The sequence below is a fragment of the Sceloporus occidentalis genome, unplaced genomic scaffold (assembly GCF_023333645.1).
Source record: "Sceloporus occidentalis isolate IW3139 unplaced genomic scaffold, rSceOcc1.0.p SCAF_212, whole genome shotgun sequence".
Taxonomy (NCBI): domain Eukaryota; kingdom Metazoa; phylum Chordata; class Lepidosauria; order Squamata; family Phrynosomatidae; genus Sceloporus; species Sceloporus occidentalis.
The window spans coordinates 739,552-763,881 of NW_028317192.1; the positions used below are offsets into that span (position 1 = coordinate 739,552).

A 24,330-nucleotide genomic window follows, 5' to 3' on the forward strand; every position below is an offset into this window, starting at 1 on the left:
CTCATCACTCCTGTGAGCCAAAGGCCCTTTATCACTCCCATCACGCCTGTGTTCCAATAGCCCTTTATCACTCCCATCACTCCTGTGAGCCAATGGCCCTTTATCACTCCTATCACTCCTGTGTTTCAATAACCCTTTATCACTCCCATCATTCCTGTGTTCCAATGGCCCTTTATCACTCCCATCACTCCTGTGTTCCAATGGTCCTTTATCACTCCCATCACTCCTGTGTTCCAGTGGTCCTTTATCACTCCCATCACTCCTGTGTTCCAGTGGTCCTTTATCACTCCCATCACTCCTGGGTTCCAATGGCCCTTTATCACTCCCATCACTCCTGTGAGCCAAAGGCCCTTTATCACTCCCATCACGCCTGTGTTCCAATGGCCTTTTATCGCTCCCATCACTCCTGTGTTCCAATGGCCCTTTATCGCTCCCATCACTCCTGTGAGCCAATGGCCCTTTATCACTCCCATCATTCCTGTGTTCCAATGGCCCTTTATCACTCCCATCACTCCTGTGTTCCAATGGTCCTTTATCGCTCCCATCACTCCTGTGTTCCAATGGCCCTTTATCGCTCCCATCACTCCTGTGAGCCAATGGCCCTTTATCACTCCCATCACTCCTGTGTTCCAATGGCCCTTTATCACTCCTGTGTTCCAATGGCCTTTTATCACTCCCATCACTCCTGTGTTCCAAAGGCCCTTTATCACTCCCATCACTCCTGTGTTCCAATGGTCCTTTATCACTCCCATCACTCCTGTGTTCCAGTGGTCCTTTATCACTCCCATCACTCCTGGGTTCCAATGGCCCTTTATCACTCCTGTGTTCCAATGGCCCTTTATCACTCCCATCACTCCTGTGAGCCAAAGGCCCTTTATCGCTCCCATCACTCTTGTGTTCCAATGGCCCTTTATCACTCTCATCACTCCTGTGAGCCAAAGGCCCTTTATCACTCCCATCATGCCTGTGTTCCAATAGCCCTTTATCACTCCCATCACTCCTGTGAGCCAATGGCCCTTTATCACTCCTATCACTCCTGTGTTTCAATAACCCTTTATCACTCCCATCATTCCTGTGTTCCAGTGGCCCTTTATCACTCCCATCACTCCTGTGTTCCAATGGTCCTTTATCACTCCCATCACTCCTGTGTTCCAGTGGTCCTTTATCACTCCCATCACTCCTGTGTTCCAGTGGTCCTTTATCACTCCCATCACGCCTGTGTTCCAATGGCCCTTTATCGCTCCCATCACTCCTGTGTTCCAATGGCCCTTTATCGCTCCCATCACTCCTGTGCTCCAATGGCCCTTTATCACTCTCATCACTCCTGTGAGCCAAAGGCCCTTTATCACTCCCATCACGCCTGTGTTCCAATAGCCCTTTATCACTCCCATCACTCCTGTGAGCCAATGGCCCTTTATCACTCCTATCACTCCTGTGTTTCAATAACCCTTTATCACTCCCATCATTCCTGTGTTCCAATGGCCCTTTATCACTCCCATCACTCCTGTGTTCCAATGGTCCTTTATCACTCCCATCACTCCTGTGTTCCAGTGGTCCTTTATCACTCCCATCACTCCTGTGTTCCAGTGGTCCTTTATCACTCCCATCACGCCTGTGTTCCAATGGCCCTTTATCGCTCCCATCACTCCTGTGTTCCAATGGCCCTTTATCGCTCCCATCACTCCTGTGCTCCAATGGCCCTTTATCACTCTCATCACTCCTGTGAGCCAAAGGCCCTTTATCACTCCCATCACGCCTGTGTTCCAATAGCCCTTTATCACTCCCATCACTCCTGTGAGCCAATGGCCCTTTATCACTCCTATCACTCCTGTGTTTCAATAACCCTTTATCACTCCCATCATTCCTGTGTTCCAATGGCCCTTTATCACTCCCATCACTCCTGTGTTCCAATGGTCCTTTATCACTCCCATCACTCCTGTGTTCCAGTGGTCCTTTATCACTCCCATCACTCCTGTGTTCCAGTGGTCCTTTATCACTCCCATCACGCCTGTGTTCCAATGGCCCTTTATCGCTCCCATCACTCCTGTGTTCCAATGGCCCTTTATCGCTCCCATCACTCCTGTGCTCCAATGGCCCTTTATCACTCTCATCACTCCTGTGAGCCAAAGGCCCTTTATCACTCCCATCACGCCTGTGTTCCAATAGCCCTTTATCACTCCCATCACTCCTGTGAGCCAATGGCCCTTTATCACTCCTATCACTCCTGTGTTTCAATAACCCTTTATCACTCCCATCATTCCTGTGTTCCAATGGCCCTTTATCACTCCCATCACTCCTGTGTCCCAATGGCACGTTGTGTTCGCTGATCCAAGTTTAAAAGGCTGATTGATGGTTAGAACCCCTTTTTGTAATTATGTTACAGCCATATTACAGAAATGTCCTTGTGTTCCATAAAAACAGCTGAGTGAACCCAAACTTTACACCGGTAGCGGGTATATATATATATATATATACTGTTATACTATATAAAGTGTTCCATATTCTGCTTTGATCAGGTTTTTCAGGCCAGATAAGTTGTCCGTGTTTCACGGTTTCCAGCCGTCTCTTTTGGGGGCCGGTAACGGTTTGGATCGTTAGTTTAAATACACGAGGTTGGATAAAATTGCCCGTATTGTAAAACGTCTCCTTAATCTCTGCATTTTCAGTGCTCGGCCCATAACGTCGCAGTTTGATGCCCTTTCCTTTATTCTGTTTGAACTGGAATTCTATGATTGGGTTATATTGTTGAAGATGCGCTTGGTTTTATAGTTTATACTTTTTGTGACTTTACATTTGGGATGTGTGGCTGGGTTTTGTATTAAACACCCTGATAAGATGCTGCTTGCCTATTAATTAGTCGTTTTCATGGAGATTTGGTTTCAGAGCCTCGGCTTTAAACTGACGGCTAGGACCACAACGTGGGCAACATGTTTTAGGGACCAGCTTGTAGACCCTTAAAGGGACAGCCAAATGTCCCTGAAGCCCCCACTATAGAAGAACACATATAATAATTCTGCGAGGACATTTTAAACATAAACCTGACCTAGAAGCTCCAGCCCTGTTGAAGCAGCTGCCCTCTTCCTCCATGGCCCGACATTTCGTGTCAGCGATTGGCTGCTTGAAACATCCAATAGGTAACCGGAAAGCGCTCCCATTGAAATTAATAGGGGTGCGGGATTTACATGGTGGATAGGGAGAGGGGCAAGTGCAAATGGGGCTATTCTAAGGGACCTTTATCTAGCGGTCTGTATATTATGTTCTGCGACACAGCATTTTGGGGTGAGAACAAGTGAAAATGAGTAAATCTGGGTTTCCTTTACAGTCTGTTAGCGGGGTAATAGGCACGCGCCCCGTCCTGGTATTAAAGTATTATAATTAGGCCAGTTTTATTAAATAAGCCAATATCAACATTATTTTGCCAGAAGGAGCGGCGAAGACGTATTAACGCTTCTTAAGAATTTTCCACGTTGGAAATTGAGCCGAGACTCATCCTTTTAAAGTCTCCCATTATTTTCTGGGTGAAAGCAGTTAAAAGCGCGAGTTATATCTACTTTGCCTTTTGTAAGAATGATACGTCTTTCATCTTAAACAAATAACCGGCGCCGGCCTCGTCGAATCAAAAGCCGGTGTTAGGATTCCTAATGAATAAAACACACGTTCCTTATATTCTTTTTTTTTTTTTTTTTCTTTTATATTCATACAAGTATTGAAATACGGACGGTCACATGACCAGCGCGGAGAATTAACCGCGTAGCGAGACTGCCGGCTTCCCCGTTCACATAAAACCCAGGGCTTTGTGAAAGGTGTTCCGAGCCGGGATATCCGGAATGCCAAGCATGTCGTTTGGGGAAATCTTACACAATTAGTGCACTTTGGAAACATGCGTATTTCCGCCTTACTGTTTCGAAGTTTGTAAAAATTTGACTTTACTAAAAGGGTAGTACAAAAGTAGAAAAGCCTCCCAGCTGAAGTGGGAGAGGGTAACACAGTGAGGGGATTAAACACGCATTTGGATAGGCATACGGCTCCTGAATCTAAGACGAGACCAACGACTGATTAAGGTTTGAGTCTTTACAGCAGGAGAAACGGGCGACTAGACGGGGGCCGGATGGGGCCGATCTGTCAGATGGTTCTGTTTTTTTCTGTTTCCTACCTTGTTTTTCAGTGAGAAAATGTCTTTATCGTTTCCCTCTGTGGATGGATCCTTTGTTGCTCAGATATTATGTGTTGATTCTGGATCAGTTTGGGGATCCCTCCATGTTTGGATGCTCATCGGATACGTTTGTTGGCGGAGGACGGTGGTGTCGCCGTGCGATGGAAGCGGATGGATGTCCTTTTCCTGCGGTCACCGTACGGTTCATGTTACAGCCCGTTTACCGGCCGGTTTGGTTGGCTGCTGGTTGATGTTGGACTGTTTGGGCTACATTTCTACCGGGTCCAAACGGGTCGCTGTATATCTTCTCATCAATGACATTTCACCTCCAGCTGCGCAAAGAAATACATTCACCCGTAAAGCTTTCCTATAAACCACATACTTAGGGTGTCCACTCGTTGCAAAGCAGCCTTTGTCTATCTCGTGGATGATGGGAATTACAGTCAAAGAGAAGCCAGTGCATCATCTGGCAATAGCATCCCAATATTCTGGATTTATTTGTTGTTATTATTATTATTTTTTTTTTTATCCATTCTTATTATAGAGGTCAATTTAGAACCATTTTTCCTTCCAATGTGAACAGCGAAATATCTTTTTTTTTTTTTTTTTCAATGTTTATTTTTACACATGGGATTTTGTTATTTCAAAGAAAAATATATAATTTAATAAATATATAATATTTAATTATTTTTAATAACCTTTTCCCTTATGACATGACTTTACTATATACCGGGGATATATATTATATATATTTTATTTTTTGTATTGTTTCCTCTTTAAATTCTTTTCAATTACCCTTTTTTCTTCCAGCTATGCTTTATTGATACTGTCTGTAAAATGCACTTCAGGAGGTTCTTTCGTATTTCTTACACCGGATTCCTTCTGGCTGTCAAAATACGCAAGTAACGAGGTTTTAGACCAAAATGGAACTGCGGCCCCGGGTCTGGAGGTGCAACACGCGCAGGGTTTTCTTTTTTCTGCTTTGCCCCTATGGGTTTGTTTTTTGCAGAAATATAAAAAAAAAATATATATATAATATAGATAATATATATATAATATAATATAGATAATATATATATAATATAATATAGATAATATATATATAATATAATATAGATAATATATATATAATATAATATAGATAATATATATATAATATAATATAGATAATATATATATAGATAATATATATATATAATATATAATATAGATATAGATATATATATATAATATAGATATATATAGATATATAGATAATATATATATATATATATATATATATATAATATAGATATATGTCAAATTTTTTTACTGGAGGGGGTGCTAAAAAAAGTCGAATAATTTGCGCTGTGCCAATAAAGGAATTAAATAAGTGGGAAAGCTTTCTCCGCTTGTCAGGAGCTAATCACGGAGAGATGTTCTCTGTGTAATCCGTCGTTAGCGGTGCCACCGACTCTGTCGCGGATGAGCTGTACAGTTAGCGTGGGTCTTTCATTCCAGAGATCTCGAGTTGGATCCTGACAGAGGACCTTCATGTTCCCCCCCAGAGTGAAATCTCAAGCGGCAAGAGATTTCGAAACTTCTCAGAACTCCCGTCCTCCGCCGCGTCTTCAACTTCACCGGGAGACTAAATCACCTTCCCTGTCTCTCTCTTCACAAAGACGAGGGAAGAAGAAGTCAAGCCTCCGGATAAAACGAGCCGAGTCTGCGCCAGAGCCGACGCGTTCCGCTGCCACGCTTTTTGTTTCTTTATAATGAAAGGCAGATCAGAACGCATCGAGTCGGGAAAGGCTTTAAGCGAGCGGCTCAGAGAATTCCACCGCGCAGTCCACCGGCTTAATGACCTCGCTCTCCGCAGCCGCTTTCTTCATTCCTCCACCCCAAAGAAAAAGAGCGAGGGATGACTGTGAAGACCTAATGGTTACGTTTCGCTCCATCTGACGCTCTACCAGTCACTATATATATATATATATATATATATATATATATATATATATATATGTATAAAAATATATATATCAAGAAACGCTCTTTTCTTTCATTCTACAATCATTTTTCCAAACCAGAAGTTATCTGCCAAAGAGAGCGGCGTAGAGTTCAGTTTTTTTTTTTTTTAAGTCCTGCTTTTTTGTAGTATTTTTTTTTTGATGAATGTCTTGTTCCGTGATGTGGTTTTAGATATATAATCTGAAGTTTAAGGTTACTAAGAGGCGGTAGATACGTGGAACGTCTGATAACCCGGTCTAAGAGGTCCGACGCAGACCTGCGGCCCCTGCGTCTACCCGGGAGGCTTCAGACATGGACTCTTTCTTTAGCTCTGCCCTCTATTCCGTCTTCTTCTTTACGAGGGGGACCCCTGTGACTTCCAGACCGGCACTAACGATTTAAAGGGATCTCCTAAAATCTTCCACTGATTTCCAAAATGGCAGCCCTTGGTAATTAAACCTGTCCCCGGCATGTACTGAACAGGACCTTCCGCACGTTGCGTCTTTGTACAGCGCAACGGACGCTGTTGGTGCCACCTAGCAGCCAGTAGTATGTATTTTAGCATATTTGGCTTGTCTGGTATCTTTATGCTTTTTCCAGACTCGGCGATGGGTACCCCATGAGTCCAAAGCGCCCCCTCCAAGAGTCGCGTCCATTTGGCTTTCACCCATTTTCAGCTTATTAACATATTTTTTATTGTTCTAATACCGGAATCGCGCCGGGCCACGTCGGCCTTCCTTCTCCCCGGTTCTTCCTGAACTTCAGCCCAGACCCGTCCTGCCTAAATCTGCCGACGAAAGCAATTACCGGTCCTCGTCGTCGCAAAAAAAACCCAAAAACCCTGACCTTCACCGCGGGCCTTATCTGCGCTTATCCAAATGTATTGTTTTAATGATTTTCTACCTCTCTCCCGCTCCCCGGCCGGCACGCTCGCGCATGCACACGGGAGAAGAAGAGACGAAATCAAGGCGACGCTTTGATGTGGCTTTAGCTGCCTCCCTGGTCTTGCCTGCTTCTCAGAAATGTGTCACCTCCACCAGAAGGGAATAGGAAAATCACGTTTTGAATGGTAATGATAACATACTAATCACTTGGTCGCTTTGAAGATGGAAGCAAGAGATTCTGTCAGCCTCCCTGCCTGCCTGCCTGCGCTCGCAGGCACTGGTCTAGCCGCATTAACTTAAGTGTGCGTGTCAATACAGCTCGCGTCTCTGCGATCCGCAGGGGCTCATTAGCTGCGGGGGCCGTGTTCCCATAGACATCCACTCGCATTAAACGCGCAACGCCTCCGTTCTCATCGCCGTCATTAGTTTTATTGTTATTATTTATTAGAAAGCGTTAAGCTTTTTCTTTTCATTCCATTGAAATGGCATCTGTCGGGTCGTTAAACGGGGAAACGGGCAGAATGATTATTTTTTTATATTTTTCTTTAGTTTTGGAAACGCAACACAAAGCAGGGGTGAGAAACTTGATACAATATTAGGCTTCCCACGTTGTTGTTATTATTATTATTACTATAATTACTACTACTATTACTTGTATTATCATTATTACTATTATCATTATTACTATTATTATTACTATTACTACTATTATAATTACAACTACTATTATTATCATTATTATCATTATAACTATTATTATTACTATTACTACTATTATCATTATTACTATTATTATTATTACTATTACTACTATTATAATTACAACTACTATTATTATTATTATTATTACTATTACTACTATTATCATTATTACTATTATTATCATTATTATTATTACTACTATTATTATTATTACTATTATTTATTTAGCGCCAACAATTTCCGCAGCGCTCCTTACAGTCCCTACATCTAAAGGATCCGACAAAACTATTTCATGATTTTCTTTGAATCCAGGCCAGATGCTAATCTTGGCTCTGTTGACCGGAATCCTTTCCCGTTGCCCTTGTGGCAAAGAGCTAGCAATCAGATTAGCCCCACGCTATTGGGAACGGTTGCACATGTAAATATCACGGTCGTCCTAATAGTATTTCAGGACGACAGCGAGGACTGAGTCTTTTTGTTTGAAATTAAGAAGGACTAGCTGACAGATCTTTGTAACTCTTTCTTTGCCAGAAGGGGTGCAAATCATGAAATAGACCCTGGGGTAAAAAAAAAAATCAATGGAATCTATGAGCTAAAGAGCTTGCAATCTGAGCCCCTTAGCCTGATAGTTTTTGTATTGTGGGTGCATGACGTTTATACCCCCAGCGAAGCCAATTAGTGTTCTTTTTTCCTGCTTAGACAGATGCCGGGGCTTTTCATATCATGCCGAGTGGATTTGATTAAATTCTTGAGAAATGTCTCATTTTGCAGGGCTTCGCCTCTGTTAGAAGCTGCCGCGGCCTGGAAAGCATTCCTAATGAATGAACGGATTGTAATTATTAGGGTTTATTCTATTGGCATCGGTGTATCTGATACGAGGTGCACCATCTAGAGACGCAGATATTAAAGTGACTCAGTCCCCTAAAAATAGACGCATCCCGTAAAGCATATAAAATGCAAAGATTTTAGCAGCTTAATGAGCCGTATGTCAGTTTTGAAGAAATTTATACTTACATGTATTTATTCCCCGTCTCTTGTAATGAGCTGATATATCCCAGCATGCACCTGACGGAGTGCCCGGAGTGCCCAGAGCCTAAGCTGAGGTCTAAAATCGTGTTGTAACAAATACATTAAAACCTGTGACAAGCAATAAAAATCCTTTTTTTTTTTTTTTTTTAAGTACTAAAGATGAAAATATATTCTATCACCCTCTATCTTACGCTATCACGCTCTATTCTTAAAGCACATGCTCTCCGAGTGTCCCTGTTTAATTTGGCCAGCCCCTCTCCCAAATCCCTGATGCCCCTCTCTCCTCCCCTGATGCCCCTCTTTTCTAGGAGGTCAGAATGTTTGCTGGGTATGAGGGGATCGCAGGGTTCTACGGCCCAAAAAGCTCCGATAATGTGTATAGAAACAGCAGGAGACGGGTAAATAAACCCCATTATTCTTCTTCTTCTAAATGCCCCACCTGGTTACACAAGTAGCCACACCCAAACCACACCCCTTAAAACCAATGTGCCCTCTTTGGCTGTTTAAAGCGCTGGAAGGTATACCATGCGCGCCTCTCCTCGCGTTCATCAAGGATCTGAAGCCACTTATTCCATTAATGGTTAAAATGTATCTGACTTATTCCATCGTTCTATTATGAATATTAATGAGCTGTTTAATTATCAAAGAGACGCTCCTGTGATTATGTGAACGATCTGACCTCATCCTGCTTGTTTCAGAGTTTAAACGCCTTCTTGCTGGCAAACCGCAGATTAATAGTTTGCAGAAATCAAAGGAGCTGCTGCCCGGCTTAAAGGGGCTCTCCAGCCATTCCCGCCACGTCCGCTGCGGGACCCCTTTACATTTTCGTGGGGATTTTTCAAAAAATCCAGCAGAATCCCCCCAAAAGCATTTGCACCTTTCCCCACCCCTCCCCTATTTTAAAATGCTGAAAATGTGGTCAGCCGAATGCGTCTCCATGCGCGTGAAATGCTTCCATCCGGTGATCTCCAGTGCCGGCTCCGCGAACGCTGTGCTCGGTGGTCTGTTGAGACCCCCGCTCGTATGTACAGAAAGCGCATTTTAAAATTTCCGTTCAGCCCAAGGATTTAATTCCCAGCCTTGGAAGGCCGTCGCTCACCATACGTATCGATCGGAAGCCGCGGGGGGAACTTGTAATGCCTTAAAAGACGTCTCGTTCCACCCGTGTTTTAGATTAAAACATTTCATTGATTAAAAAAAAAAAAGCTACAGCCGTGAACCTCACCTGACGGCTTTTGATCCCTTTTAAAGGTGTATTTTATATATAATATATATAATTTTATCTTTTTTTTTGCAGAGGGCACATCTGCTGGATAACACCGAGCGGCTGGAAAGGTCATCGCGCAGGCTCGAGGCCGGTTACCAAGTAGCAATAGAAACCGGTAAGGATTCCGCTCGCAAGCAAATTGCCTGCCTGACGCACAGCGGTCTTTACAACATATGACATTTCTGGCTCACATCAAAGGCTCGGCAGAGACGGCAGCCCGAGACGTGGTTTACATATCGGGAGGACAACTGGGAGCTTATTTGCGCGTCCAGATCTCTGCCGTTCCTCTTTTGTGTTTCCCGTTAAAAAGCTCTGACACGCGCTGGAAACGTTTCTAGAATTCCGAAGGAAGAAATCTGGGAATTTATTCAAATTCCTTTAATAATAATAAATTCCGGAACCTGCTAGGCTTTTACTGACGTCCGGCGGGTAGCAGGGCTTATGCCTGGCGTATTTTGTGTAAAAAGTCAGAAATATGGAATACGCGATGAGCTGTTTAACGCAGAGGGGGGTCACATCCAGACGCGCCGTTGGGTGGTCTCTGCTTTAATCCAGGGGAAGAGATATTCTAGAAAATTCTTTTTTTTTCTTGGTAAGGTTGATTTATGTGTATTTGTGAAGTTAGGCGTGCATATGGGGGTTAGATTGGACAGACTTGAACGTGTGATGGCACACAATATAAACGAGTAAATAATAATTATAATAATAATAGTAATAATAATCAGTTTCCTTTTCACAAACTGGGCAGAGGGTATCTCGCTGGGGTCTTTTCAGCCCGCAGTACCTGTGCCTGGGGCGTTTTTGTGTGAAATGGGAATTAATGCGTCTTTGGAGCAATTATGTAGAATTAGGTAACCGACACCTTAGTGGCAAAGTTACCCCTGAGCCCTGGCTGCCTTCCGACCCCTTTTACATAAAGGCTTTGCGAGAAGGCATTGGCAGGAACGGAGGGAACGTGTTTAAAAATGGCGCTTTTGGAGCGGGTTTCCCATGGTTTGGTGATTGTCCCCTTATTCTAGACGTATAGTATGCGGTTGAATTGAAAAGCTCCAAAGTCGGCAAAATTCCTGTACACAATCCTCTCCACTCTCTTCCCTCACTTACAAAGGCTGCCTGAACCGATCATCGCCAATCAGCAGCTTAATAGCAGAGGAGAGATAACTTAATGGGGAGGAATAATCATGGAGAGGGTTTGTAATGCACATATACTGTATATCTTATTTATCTGTTACCAGTGTTTATTTAGGTTTATTTAGTATAGATCTGTTGCTTAAACCCAACATGTTAGTCGGGACTATAGGAATAGTGACTTTTAAGGCCCAGATATTTGAAATGGACATATTTTGTTGTGAATAATGTTTCTGGTCTAAAGCTAAAAAAAAATAAAAAAATATATACCAAATGTATTATGTAGTGACACTGAGGATTAGCATAACACAAAGATTGGAGCCTGGCTCGTGATATTAAAATATGTTTTTTTGATTCCAACAGTTCCACTGACAAATATAATATACGTGTTTTTGTTTTTAATATTTTAAGTGTCTGGAGTCCTTCCATGCAGGCAGCCATGTTGTTCCTCTAAGTTCCCGCCCCCTTTCTCTGCCTCACAAAATCCACACATAGTTTATTTTCTGCTGGCTGGACGTCGAGAGCGACAACTCCACCAAACTCATCTTTTGGCTGTATGTTTATCAAGTTTGTAGCGATGAGTATTATTATCGTATCCCCCCAAAAATAACAGGCGTCTGAAATAATTATATTAAAATGACCAATCGTATTCCCTGCTCTAACGCTATGCGTATATATTTGGGCGATATTGTGTATTTCTGAGCTTGCGTTGAAGTAGCTCGCGCCTTGCGTTGTACCGACTGGAGTCACTCCTGGCACTAGCAGTGCGCTCACATTCCCACCGGACTAAATTGAAGCAAAAAAAGGCAATTTCTGTCTGCAGCTGGAGTCCTCGTATCAGTGCGTTCCCGAGCCTTGAATCTCGCCTTCCGCTCCGCCCGGTTTGGAGTTAAAAGTGCGCACTTCTCTCCCTCCTTTTATTTCTTTTCTAACTTTGAATCCAGTTTTCAAAGATGGCCTTCGAGGTTTCCTCCCTTCGCACCAACGTCTGAAGTAACAAAAAATTCTACCCGGATTCTGATAGAAAAATCACATCTGACAGGGAACAGCATGGTAGGTTTCTAATTTCAAAGGTTGGTACGATGGGAGGAAAAAGAATGTCTGCCGTGGAAATCGTAAGTGAGAAGGATGAGAAAAATATTTATATCCCTGCTGAGGGGGACCGCGAGATTCTTCTGAGGGGACACCAAGGAGCAGGAGAAAGTTCTCTGGTGTAACAAACCGGCGAGAGCTGCGCTTTTATAGCCGTCCGCACGTCTTTAATTAATCAGACAAGAAGTAAAGCCGTCCGCATCTCTGTAACAGATGTATATTACAAAAAAAAATATGTTCCCGATCAACCCTGCTGTACGGCGCTGCAGAATCAATGAAAATCTTTAAGAGGTTTTTTTAACTACTGCATTTACTTTATAAGTACGGACAGGCGGTGGGAATTTTGCTAGATTTTTGTAATGTAAATTTTTTTATATCTCTTTTTTTAATTACAGAAAAACATTCATATTTTTAAAAATTTGTATTTATTTTTTATAATTTTTTTTTTTTATTTAATTTTTATTTTAGTTTTTTACATTTTTATGTATTCTATTTATTTATTTGTTCTGGTCCCTGGTCCCGGGTGCCTCCCTGACATACTGTATTCTTCAGCAGAGGTTCTGGGTCAACGTGCTCCGTAAATTGTTGGCGCCATATAAATAAAAGCTGGTAATAATGTGGATTCCTCCATAGCAACCAATAGAATCCTTCTGATGATTGGACAATTGATTGGATCGTATTTTTCAGAGACAGTAGTGAAGGTTTTTAGATATCGTTCCTATTCGTCTTCCAAGTGTTGAGTTTGGGTTAAGCGTGTAGTCGAGTTGGCCGTCGCTCTTACACGTTGGTGAATTAACCTCCCGGTGTTTATTGGCGGGCTTAACATTTACTTTATTGCAGTAAATCAGAGTTTTCCCATTGGGACATTGTTATTTTTAAAACCTCTCACCGTAATTGTGTCTTTGTAGTGTTTTATTATAACAATTAGCCGGATGACGGTAATCTATCTGAACCCAACTAGACGAGGGATATCCCAATTAGACGGCATTAGAAGAAGATATGATAACGGCTGATGAGACAAAACCCATCATAAGTGTGAACTCGGCGGACTTTTGGGCTCTGTTTTTGTTGCGTCTGCATAGATTGAGAAGTAAGGATTTTTACGCCACGGTTTGGTCTCCATCTCCATGCTTTACGTCCCGTAGAGAGTCGTCTTTGGTGGGTTCACTCATTCTGTTGATGTTGCTGGCTGGTGATATGAATATTCCTAATAGAATTACTATTATAACTTTTATGATATCGTCAGACGGATCCTACGTTGTAGGGAAGCATGCTGACGCGGCACGACTTAAGAACCGTCAAGATGTGTGATTGAGAAGACACTAGGCAATGAGAACATGGTCTAGAGTAACCGATCAATTGAAGAGCAGAAGTTAGTGCCAACTGCAAAGGTCTCTTTGTGCCGGCATCCATAGGATCCCAGGGCATGTGTTACGTCACGATCTTGTCAGTCGGTGGTAATTAAAGGCATCCATGTTTACGGCTTACAGCCCATGGGGTCAAACAAACGCCCTTGAGCGATATCCATCGAGTTAGATGAAGATAGATTTTTGAACAACATTAACAGACGAGAAGCCCGTCATGGTCCATATGCCAATTCTTACCCTGTTGAGACCATCTCGGATTGTCCATTTTTATACATTTTTAAAATATTGTCTTTGTTTCGGGAAATTGATGTTTGGTATCGTGGCTGCTGCTTGTGGGGAGAGGACCTTCGCATTAAAGAAAGAGAATCCGTACCATGAAAGGAGAGAGTCATCTCCTTCCCTGTGAAGCCTAAAAAATAGTTCCTTGTTAAATAAATTACATACTATTTTCTTAATAATCAAAATCTGACATTCAAAGCTTTTTGTAGCGGATCTGTGATGAAGAAAGAAATTTGTCTTCTTCTCGGAGAGCCAGGGGCCCCGAGCTTACAAGCAGCAGGTTCAGGAACAGCTCTGGAGTAAAAGTGCCGCGTCTGGAGAGAACCGTCGGTTTTAACAGAGGAATTATGTTAATATGACCTATATTCTTAAAACGTATCCCAAACGATGCATGAAGCTCTCTCCCTGAGTGACGTCTGCCCCCATCAGGGGCATCGGATAGCAGCGAAGGTGTCTGTAAGCGCGTAATGTGAGCTCGAGGGGGAAGTCAAGTCAAAAAAAAAAGTACAAGATCTCATAGGTTACACTGAGCGCCTCCGGCACAGAGTTCTGTCTTATTTCCCCCGTGTGCTTAAACACCTGTTATTTTCATCCTACTTTAAGTAGAAGCTGCAGCTATCCGCCGTCTCCATGTTCTAACAACTCCTGCCGCTGATTGGCTGTTTGATGTCGATATATTTTGGAATGCCCGCGTACGAACATACTTTATCTGCAGACCTGGAGCCGCCGTTGCTGTCAGTCATGTGATATTTTGGGTGACTTTCCCGGCTCAAACACCGCACTGAGCTGATGCTTTATGGCGATGCTAATGAAGTCCGTTCCTCCATAGACTTCCATTAGTCAGAGAGTCTGACTGGGTAATTAAGACTGAGCCATTCTATTGCCCCCACAGGCAGTATGATAAGGAGTCGGGGGGTTTAGTAGATCGGGGATCAGATAACAGAGCAGAATCATACAAACGGCTGATATGCAGCTGCCTGAAAACATATTATGGGGGCAAAAACTACAACTGGGGTAAAAAAGAAAAGATATTTTGCGTTTCACTTGATATTAGTAATAAACAGTTTGAGTGAGTTCTCCTGTAAAGGGAGTTTAGAAGTGACCGTCTGAAGCCGGCGGGTTCTGGCGTCCGTCTCGCGTCTCGATTAATGGCTCTTTGTATTCCAACGTCTGTTTCTCGCGTCGTTCCGCATTGTGTCGTCTCAGACCTTTACAATGTAGTTGCGTTTTATTTTCAGGACAACATCAAGCGGCGCTGCGTCGGCTTTCAGCTTCGCGTTGTTTGAAACGATCCGTTCAGATGCCGTGTGAAGAATTGGGTTTCTTGATGTTTTTTTTTTCCTTTATACAAAGAAAAGGAAAGATTTGTCATCCGGCGGCGACAAATAAAGAAATATATTAAACTGTTCCAATTCAAAAGGCTCAGGTGATGCGTTACCGCGATCCGCCATCAGAAGGAAACGTTCGCAAACTAACGGCACTTTGTAACAGTATGAGAGGGAAGAGACGCCGGACAGTCATCAGAGGAACGCTTATAACCATCTGGGGTGACGAAACTCTCAGGGGCTTATTCACTAAATAGGGCGTTTACAGGAGAGATGGACGTTTTGATTCCCAGACTTCTTTCTGTGTTATAAAGGGATGACCCGGGGAGCTTCTCCTGTAGGAAATGCAGAGTCAACCTTGTACAATTAAATCAGTGAGCGGCCCCTGTATAATGTATAATGAAATCAGCGTGCCGGCCCCTGTATACTATATAATCAAATCAGCGCAGTGCCCTGTATAATGTATAGTTAAATCAGTGAGCCGGCCCCTGTATATTGTATAGTTAGATCAGTGAGCTGGTCCCTGTATAATGTATAGATGAATCAGCGAGCTGGCCCCTGTATAATGTATAGATAAATCAGTGAGCCGGCCCCCTGTATAATGTATAGATAAATCAGTGACCGGCCCCTGTATAATGTATAGATAAATAAGTGAGCCGGCCCCTGTATAATGTATAGTTAATCAGTGACCCGGCCCCTGTATAATGTATAGATAAATCAGTGACCGGCCCCCTGTATAATGTATAGTTAATCAGTGACCCGGCCCCTGTATAATGTATAGATAAATCAGTGACTGGCCCCCTGTATAATGTATAGATAAATCAGAGAGCAGGCCCCTGTATAATGTATAGTTATTTATTTTTATTAATTGTAGTATTATCATTTTTATTGTTATTAAGATTATTTCTCCCGGCTGGTGTGGGGTCGTGGTGAGCTGACATAAGGGGTCCGTAAATAATGTCTCCGCAGCCCGCAGACAAATCACTTCGGTGGAAGTAATCATTTCAGAGCAAGTGGCCAAACACGCAGTTTCTGGATTAGCCGACCCCTGAGATTTCTTATTGACCCCGGCCGGTATTAGCCACTCCGATCGATGGCTCCCGCTATTGAACTGGAGGGAAAAGAAATCCTAATTGCTAATTTGCAAATAGCTTCAGGAACACAAAGCTGCAGTTTTTAGTTCCTTTCTACTTTTCCCTTTTGGTCATTTTTTTCCTCATTTTGCTAAGAGCTTTTTCAGTGTTTTTTTTTCTTTTTAAAGTAAACTGTGCAGCGGGATTAGGACTCGCTAGGACTCGTACCTTCATTGATCCTCTCCCTTGTTACTAGCTTTGTCACTGTTAAGTTTAATAAAGTTTTGTGATGATGTCGCTCACTTGACGCTTACGATTTGCGGCAGTTTACCGGTCTTGGGTAAAACAGGTTTGAATTTTGGCAACCAAGGTGATCAAGTGAAAGGGACTCGCTGTTCCAGGATTTACACGCAATACAGCATGCCTGGATCCTTATTTATTAGAAGAAGAAGCACTTTGCAAATGGCAGCACTTATGCAAAGGCGAGAGTGGTAGATAAGTGGAACTGCCACCCAGCAGATGGGATAGACATACGGCTCCTGAATCTAAGACGAGACCAACGACTGATTAAGGTTTGCGTCTTTATAGCAGGAGAAACGGGCGACTAGACGGGGGCCGGATGAGGCCGATCTGCTGGTAGGTTCTGTGTTTCTAGCTTTGTTTATGGTGTCCATTCTCAGAATTGTTTCCTTTAGACCCAAAGCATCCCGCGGTCTTCATTTTAACCCCGAATAAGATGTAATACTTTCTACCAGGCATGCAGGGATCAGGGGCGGCTGACCATTTTGGGCCCCCGATACCCTGATAATATAACTATTCATACCCAGACCATCCTATCTCTCCTGAGATCTGCCCTATTACACTGAGAATTTGCCTAATCACACTAAAAATCTACCCCATCACCCCAATAATCTGCCTCATCCTCCCCCCCCCACCTATCCCACCTTTTGGAAGATAAGCCCATCCCCCCAGTTATCTGCCCCAGAACCCCAAGAATATACATATTCATACTCCATACCATGAGAATCTACCCCGTCCCCCCGAGAGTCTGACGCGATGAGATTGAAGTATTTCAACGCGTATCACGTTATCTATACACAGAATAATTAATTGCAAAGAAATGTCAGGATCCGTACATTTTATTTATAACCAAACTTTATTGGCCACATAGTTGAAGAAAAGACCGAGGTCCATCAAGTTCAACCTTCCTACTGCTGATCCAAAAGAAGGCAAAAAACCCCTGATTAAGCTGCTTTCAGTTCTGCCATCAGGGGAAAAAATTCCTTCTTGACTCCAAAAGGCAATCGGATTTCTCCTTGGATCCAGAAGCTCTTTGATGGAAGGTTGGTGGTTTTGATCGATTGAAGCTGTTTAGATGTTAAGCGCCGCACAGTTGGATACTGCTGACGCGCTTCAGTTGGTGACGGGAAGCGGCAGAAGGAACGTCTCGTGAGGCGGTCTAAGGATGGCGCCCATATTCCAGACGTTGTTCCTTTGCCTGAGCCAGGCTGTCACGGAGAGACTCGGATCTGTATGATGGATCTCAGTTCACGAGGAACTCGGAGTTAAAGAAAACTCAACAAGTGTATCTGAACTGCTGCTTCTGGCCGAGGATTCAAAGTCAGAAGGGGTTTCCATCACGGCTCCTGCGTCCCTTTTCTTGAAGCCCAAACGTTCTTCAAGGCTGGACGCTTTCCGAGTCCTCTCTTCCAGGCGCCGAGACAACTCCACATTCTCCTTGAGAAGCTGGTTCATAATTGCCTGCAGCCTTCTGATTTCTGGAGACGAGCCGTGGCCATTTTCTTCGGCGCGGTGCGAGTCCACTCGAGATGTTCTCTCTGGTGACATCTGAGAGCTTCCATTGCTGGTCTCTTGGCCTCTGTTATGGCGTCTCGGTGACTCTTTTCTGTGCCGTCTCTTGTCCTCTCGGTTCCCTGCCCTTATCTGCTCTTCTAGAGCCGAGACTCGCTCTGTTATATGGGACAGGGAGCGTCTGTGTGCCTCCTCCATCTTCAGCAACGAATGACTGATGTTGCTAACAACACGTAAAATGTTCATGGAGAGAAGGGCTTCGTGATCCTTTCTGGGAGAACGTTTAGATCTTTGAGCTCCCAGCAAAATTATAATAAAAAGCACAATATTGGTGCCAAGGCATCCAAAAATGATAAGACTGAGGAGATCCATATCTATCATCTTATCTTCGCCTGCTAAGCTGAGCAATGAGTGGTTTAAGAGTGTTTGCTTGTATTTATGCCACTGATGACATCACAAACAAAACTGGGCGGGGCAGCTTCATGATAACATCACAAACATAACTGGGCGGGGCAGCTTCATGAGCGTGTGGGCGTGATGTCACCACGCCCATTGAAGACACTACAAGCGCATTATAGCAACTTTTAATTTGTTTGAATGTTCCAATTAGCAAAAAATGTGAACGTTAAAAAATAATCGCAGCAGCCGTGCCAAACGTACAATAACTGAGCTGAATATATACATTCTATATATGTTGCCCATGAAGGTATTAATAGAGTGAGTAGCTTTGCCCTCAATGACTGTAACCAGAATCTAACCCTGTGAGGCCAGTTTTCCCGATTTCATCAGAAATAATCTGCTAAAGCCCCTACATCTAAATGTACCCCTAGAATGTGTGCCCCCTAGAGGCTAACCACTGTATAGCTGGGAACTGTTGAATCCATTAAGCTGAGTCACGGAAGGTGGCTGAGGGAGCATCTCCTACGGCGGTGTTAGGATGTCGTCCTTACTCCAGACTTTGTTTTAGCCGACCAGCCCACCATGCCACAATGCTCAAAAATCAGGACTATCCCACTAGAAATGGGACACTTGGGAGTTATGGGAGCATGACGCATGATCAGAAAGGTGAGCATTGACTCACTGACCTGAGGCTCTATGTAGCGCTATGGGCTCCATCTTTACTGAGGTAAGGGCCACCTATACATTACACTATCTTAAAGGTCATCTGCAGAATATTTTTCATGTTGCTTGCACACAAGGATCTTTAATTTGAAGCTCTATATTTTGGCTTTTTGGGAAGTAGATACATGGAACAGCCTCCCAGCAGAAGTGGTAGAGGGTAATACAGTGAGGGTATTAAACATGCATGGGATAGACATACGGCCCCTGAATCTAAGACGAGACCAACCACCGATTAAGGTTTGAGTCTTTACAGCAGGAGAAACGGGCGACTAGACGGGGGCCGCCGGGGGCCGATCTGCCGGCAGGCTCTGTGTTTTTAGGTCTCTGTGTGTAATAGTAAATATGGCTTTTTTGAGCCACATTCTAGTGACATTTGCTAAAGTCGTAACGGGAAAAGTAGCTTAAAAACTGTTGCAGAAAATGTATCACGATTCGAATGCATTTACTGTCACAATCCTAGGAATCCTAATAATTTATAAAGCGCAAGCAGATTATGACATCATAACGTTAGACAACCCGGAACAAAAACTGTGGTCTTGCTTCAGCAAGCTTTCACCCAAAGTTATTTGCCGTCTGAATTCATTCGAAGATAATTTACAGAAGGTGCTCGGCCTGTCGATCCTCGTAAATGTCGTGAGAGTAACACGCGTGTGCGGTACCTGTCGCTGTCGCGCATGCTTAATCGATTGATCAGAACGGAAGGCGCTCGTCTGGGATTAGTTTCCACCGTTCTAGAGAAGCGGGGATTCTTAACGCCGGCCCTCGGCCTCGCAACCCGCTCCACGGGCCACCGACTTTATTAGCGCCGACATAAGCTGATTAGGTCCTGTCAATCAAAGGCGCCAATATCTCAATTGTGAGTTCATTGAAGAGCGCAACAAAGGCCGCGCGTCCCCCCGGCCGCCCCCACGCAGGGTGTCTCGGCCCTGTGAAGACGCTGCGACTGTATTAAAGACCACATCGGTTTGTTTTAAAGTGTTTTGATTTTCCGAGGCGGCGTTAAGAAAGAGAACATCGAGGCTGCAGCTTTACCAGCGAACCAAAAGCGCTCTAAAAAAAAAAAAAAAGGGAAAGGGAAAAAAATAAATAAAAATGGGGGAAAGAGGCGCGTTCTTTGAAGCCGAGCGGGACTTTGAGTCTTACTGTGCCAATGGCGCGTTAGGGCTCTTGTAAGTGGCGCTCTCTGATCCAGCAACTAGCTAAGGTACCGCTCTTCTGTCAAAACATGCGCCGAAGCCCCCGACAACGTCTTTCCCCCTCCGCTGTCACATGACGTCGCTTCACAAGCACCTTTTATTATGTCAAAGGGGGGAAACTTTTTATCTTACTGATCGGAGATTAGGAAACCGCTTTTCCGACACGTTCCGCCCGATGTTTACAAGCGACGTACGTTTTTTGTAGATTTTTATTTTTTTATAGACCTTTTATTATTTTATTTATTTTTTGGGCTGCTCTGTGATTGGCTGGAGGATCGGGTACCTGGTGACTCAGCAGCGCAGGCGCAAAGCTTTGATCGGTCACAGACGCCAAGTATTATAATTACAGCTTCCACGTGGATTTGTAAACAAAATAAATGGCGCTTTCAGCATTTTTTCCCCCTTTTTTGGAAAGCAAGGTGTCTGCTATGCCGCTTTAGCTTTGGAAGGGTTAAACTAATTATATATATTAATCATTGTACCGCTCTTACTGAAAGTCACAGATTACTGATTATTTGACTATTATTCACAAATATATTACACTATTTGGACGTTTTGGTGCTAAAACCTACCGACATTTTGGCCCCATCCGGCCCCCATTTAGCCGCCCATTTCTCCCGCTGTAAAGACTCAAACCTTAATAAGTCGTTGGTCTCGTCTTAGATTCAGGAGCCGTATGCCTATCCCATGCATGTTTAATCCCCTCACTGTGTTACCCTCTGCCACTTCTGCTGGGAGGCTGTTCCACTTATCTACCACTATTCATCGGTGAACCAAAATAAGGATCCTTTATGTACTTGTTAGTTTGCAAGGAAAAAAATAAATGAAACCCTTTGCCTTTGTGTGTAAGCGAAGAATCCTCACGTCCGGCCGGCTTCACACTTCAAATACAAACTGCCGAGCCGCCTCCGCCTCCCCTCGAGCTCCTCGCTCCGCACCGCGGCTGACACGGAAATGCTGCGGGGAATATGTTACTGCCGAGAATCCCTTTTCACCAAACACGGAAAAAAAAAAATCACTGTCAGCCCCCCTGTTTGATGCGGGAGCAGTTTAGAATAAAATAAACTTTTGTTTTTTTGGTGATAAATATGTGTTTTTGGAGCGTCCGCACCCTCGCCCCCCGCTTTTATGTTTCAAGGCATTTTGACAATTGGTTTGGAAATAATATCCAGATACTAAAGCATTTCCGGCACCTCCCGGCCCTATGGCGGATTCCCGGAATTCACTGTGTTTTGGAATAGACAAAAATGACATTTTTTAAGAAGATATATCTGCAATATTAGATTTACATAATAACAGTAATTTAGATTAAAAAAAGGTCCTCATGGACCGAAGTCCGTCCCGTTTAACCCGTCTACCGGTCCTTTCTTGACCGTTTCTTTCTTGACTCTGAAAGGCGATCAGATTTCTCCAGAATATGGATTTTATGAGAGATTTTAGAACATATAATTTTTATGGTTTAAACATAAAAAAAAAAAAAAAAACTAAGCCTTGAAATCAGATATTTTAATAATTAGTATTATTCATTTGGTGTATTTATTAATATGAACCAAATCTAGTCTTTGAGTATTGAGTCTTTCAGTATTTCAGATATTCAATTTCTTAATAAATTTCATGGAATGTTGGAAATCCCGAGACTTTTTTTTTTTTTAGGTTATACACAAAATGAAATTCTCCCCCAAATACGTGATTTTTTATTTTTTTTTTAACCTAGTTTTTAACAATTAATGATAAAAAACCCCACAAAATATAGAACTTTTCTGCAACAATGTATTGGGGGGATCCTCTGTAAATTATATTATTAATTTATATATATTATTAATTTTGACGTTATTCTTTTGTTTAGTTTAGTATTTCTTTTTATTTAGTTTGTGCCCCTTTTTTGTGTTTCTGTACTCAGAATCCGCATCTAGAATTAAAATTGGGACGTTAAAGCCTTTATCACGGAAGAACATGTATGTAACACGTATGTAAGACCGCTCTCTTTTACCATTTGCGGAACTTGACTGTTCTTTTTCCGTAACCATCTAAGCTGGTTTTAGAGAAGCCTTTCTTTCAGGATTACAACTCCCATCAGCCCAGATTATGTGTGTGATAGGGGCTTGAATAAGAGCCGGAAGGCCACTGCTGGCTCCTTTCTGCTCAAGTGGACCCTTAATGCTTTAACCCCTCGTGAGAAGCCAGTAAAGACCTCTAAGATCACAGAACCCCCTATCTCTGACTTCAACCTCTGCTGTTAGCATGTGACCAGCGAACGCTAATTATGCCAGAAAATTCTGCTTTATTATTTATTTTTTTCTTACTTTTTTTATGACATCGTAATTCAAGGAAGAATTTCAGATTGAAATGAATATCGTTAGTTCTCAGCACCAGAGGCCGGGCTAAAGGGCCTTTCTGTGAACTAAAAAAAACACAAGGGCTCAGACGTCTCAACCTCAAAAAAAAAATAAATAAGGGAATCAATATTTGCTTTCTATCCTTCCTCCGAGCTTTCCGCATCTCCAGCCCCCAGCATCTGCCGCCATGTTTATCCCGCGGCCACTTTGTGTCAGGTTCCTTAAGATAAGTGAGCGATAGACACAGATAATCTGCGTTAGGACCGAAGATATTTTTTTTTGATCTATAGCCAATAAAATCCATTTTTATTATAAATGATTTGTTACAAATATTTTTATTTTTTAGATTTTTAATTATATATATAAAATGATGTGTGTGTATATATATATATATATAATGTAATTGTTTTAATATATATATATATATATATATATATATATATATATATCAAATAACAGATGGAATAAGTATCTTGTGATAATACCTTATTCCATTTGTTATTTGATATTGACACCACTGGACTAATACGGCTACAACCTCTACTCTACTATATATATATATATATATATATATATATATACATACATATATATAATATCCTCTGTAAATTTTATGTAATATTTTATATACAATTAAAATACAGGAGGGCTATAGATCCTTTTGTATTATTTTTTGTAATATAACGGAATATTAGAAATTATTATTTTTAAAAACCTTCATTGATTGTATATACATATAACTGTTATTAGTTATGTTTAATTAGAATGCTGTTAAATACTTTATTAAATATTATAATATATATTAGTATAATAGTATATTTAATAATAGTATAATTGTGCTCTTAAATAGTTTCTTTTTGTCATTCTGTAAAAAAAAAAAAAGAATTAATTTATAAAAAAAAAAAATCTTTGCCTTAAATCTCTTTACACTGAAAAAAAAAAATCCTGCTCCATTTCCCCCAAAGGCTCAACTGTTTATCATTTCTTCCTTGTTCAATAAAAGTGAATTTTCTAATCATTTAGATTTTTTTTTCTCTTCCTTCCCCTAATCGTGCGCTGTCAGCGCGGCTCCTTATCGTTTGAGAGGAAAATGACACCGATCCTATCGGTAAAAACGGTTGCGATGTCACCGCGTCCTCAATCACAGCTTCTCACAGGCTTCATATCTACCTTCCGCACAAACGCCAGGCTGTGCCTTCTTTTTTTTTTTTTTTTTAAAGAAGAAACATCAAAAAACTCTCGGAAAGTCATTAGAATTTCACCCGCGTACGGATCAGCCGCACGAACGCAAAATGGGATCTGGGAAAACTGGCCCTTCTCGGAAATGTGCTAATTCCATCGTCACGTGATCAGCGGCTTAATTTTAATCAGTTTAGGGAAATAAATTACAAAAAAAATAAAAAGCGTCCCATTGCAATAACTTGGCATTATCTACTGCGAGGAGAGGGGGGGGGGGCGGTCTGTCTTAAGGATTTACGGGGTCACTGGCAGTGCTATATAGCACCGAACACAAAGTATTTTTACGCTTGAATTGCAGCAGCTAAGGTGCAATCGCGAGTTAAGATGACAAACAAAGACG

At 42.4% G+C, this 24,330-nt stretch overlaps 1 protein-coding gene across 2 annotated transcripts in view; it reads left to right on the plus strand.

Annotated features, from left to right (window-relative positions):
• The window catches only part of LOC149277523 (vesicle transport through interaction with t-SNAREs homolog 1A-like), a 114,404-nt gene that overhangs the window by 35,242 nt on the left and 54,832 nt on the right, over positions 1-24,330 (plus strand). For both annotated transcript variants that reach the window (XM_089502777.1, XM_089502778.1), the window contains one exon: positions 10,052-10,136. In XM_089502777.1, coding sequence (XP_089358903.1) covers positions 10,052-10,136 — 85 coding nt within the window. The remainder of the gene's footprint in view (positions 1-10,051; positions 10,137-24,330) is intronic.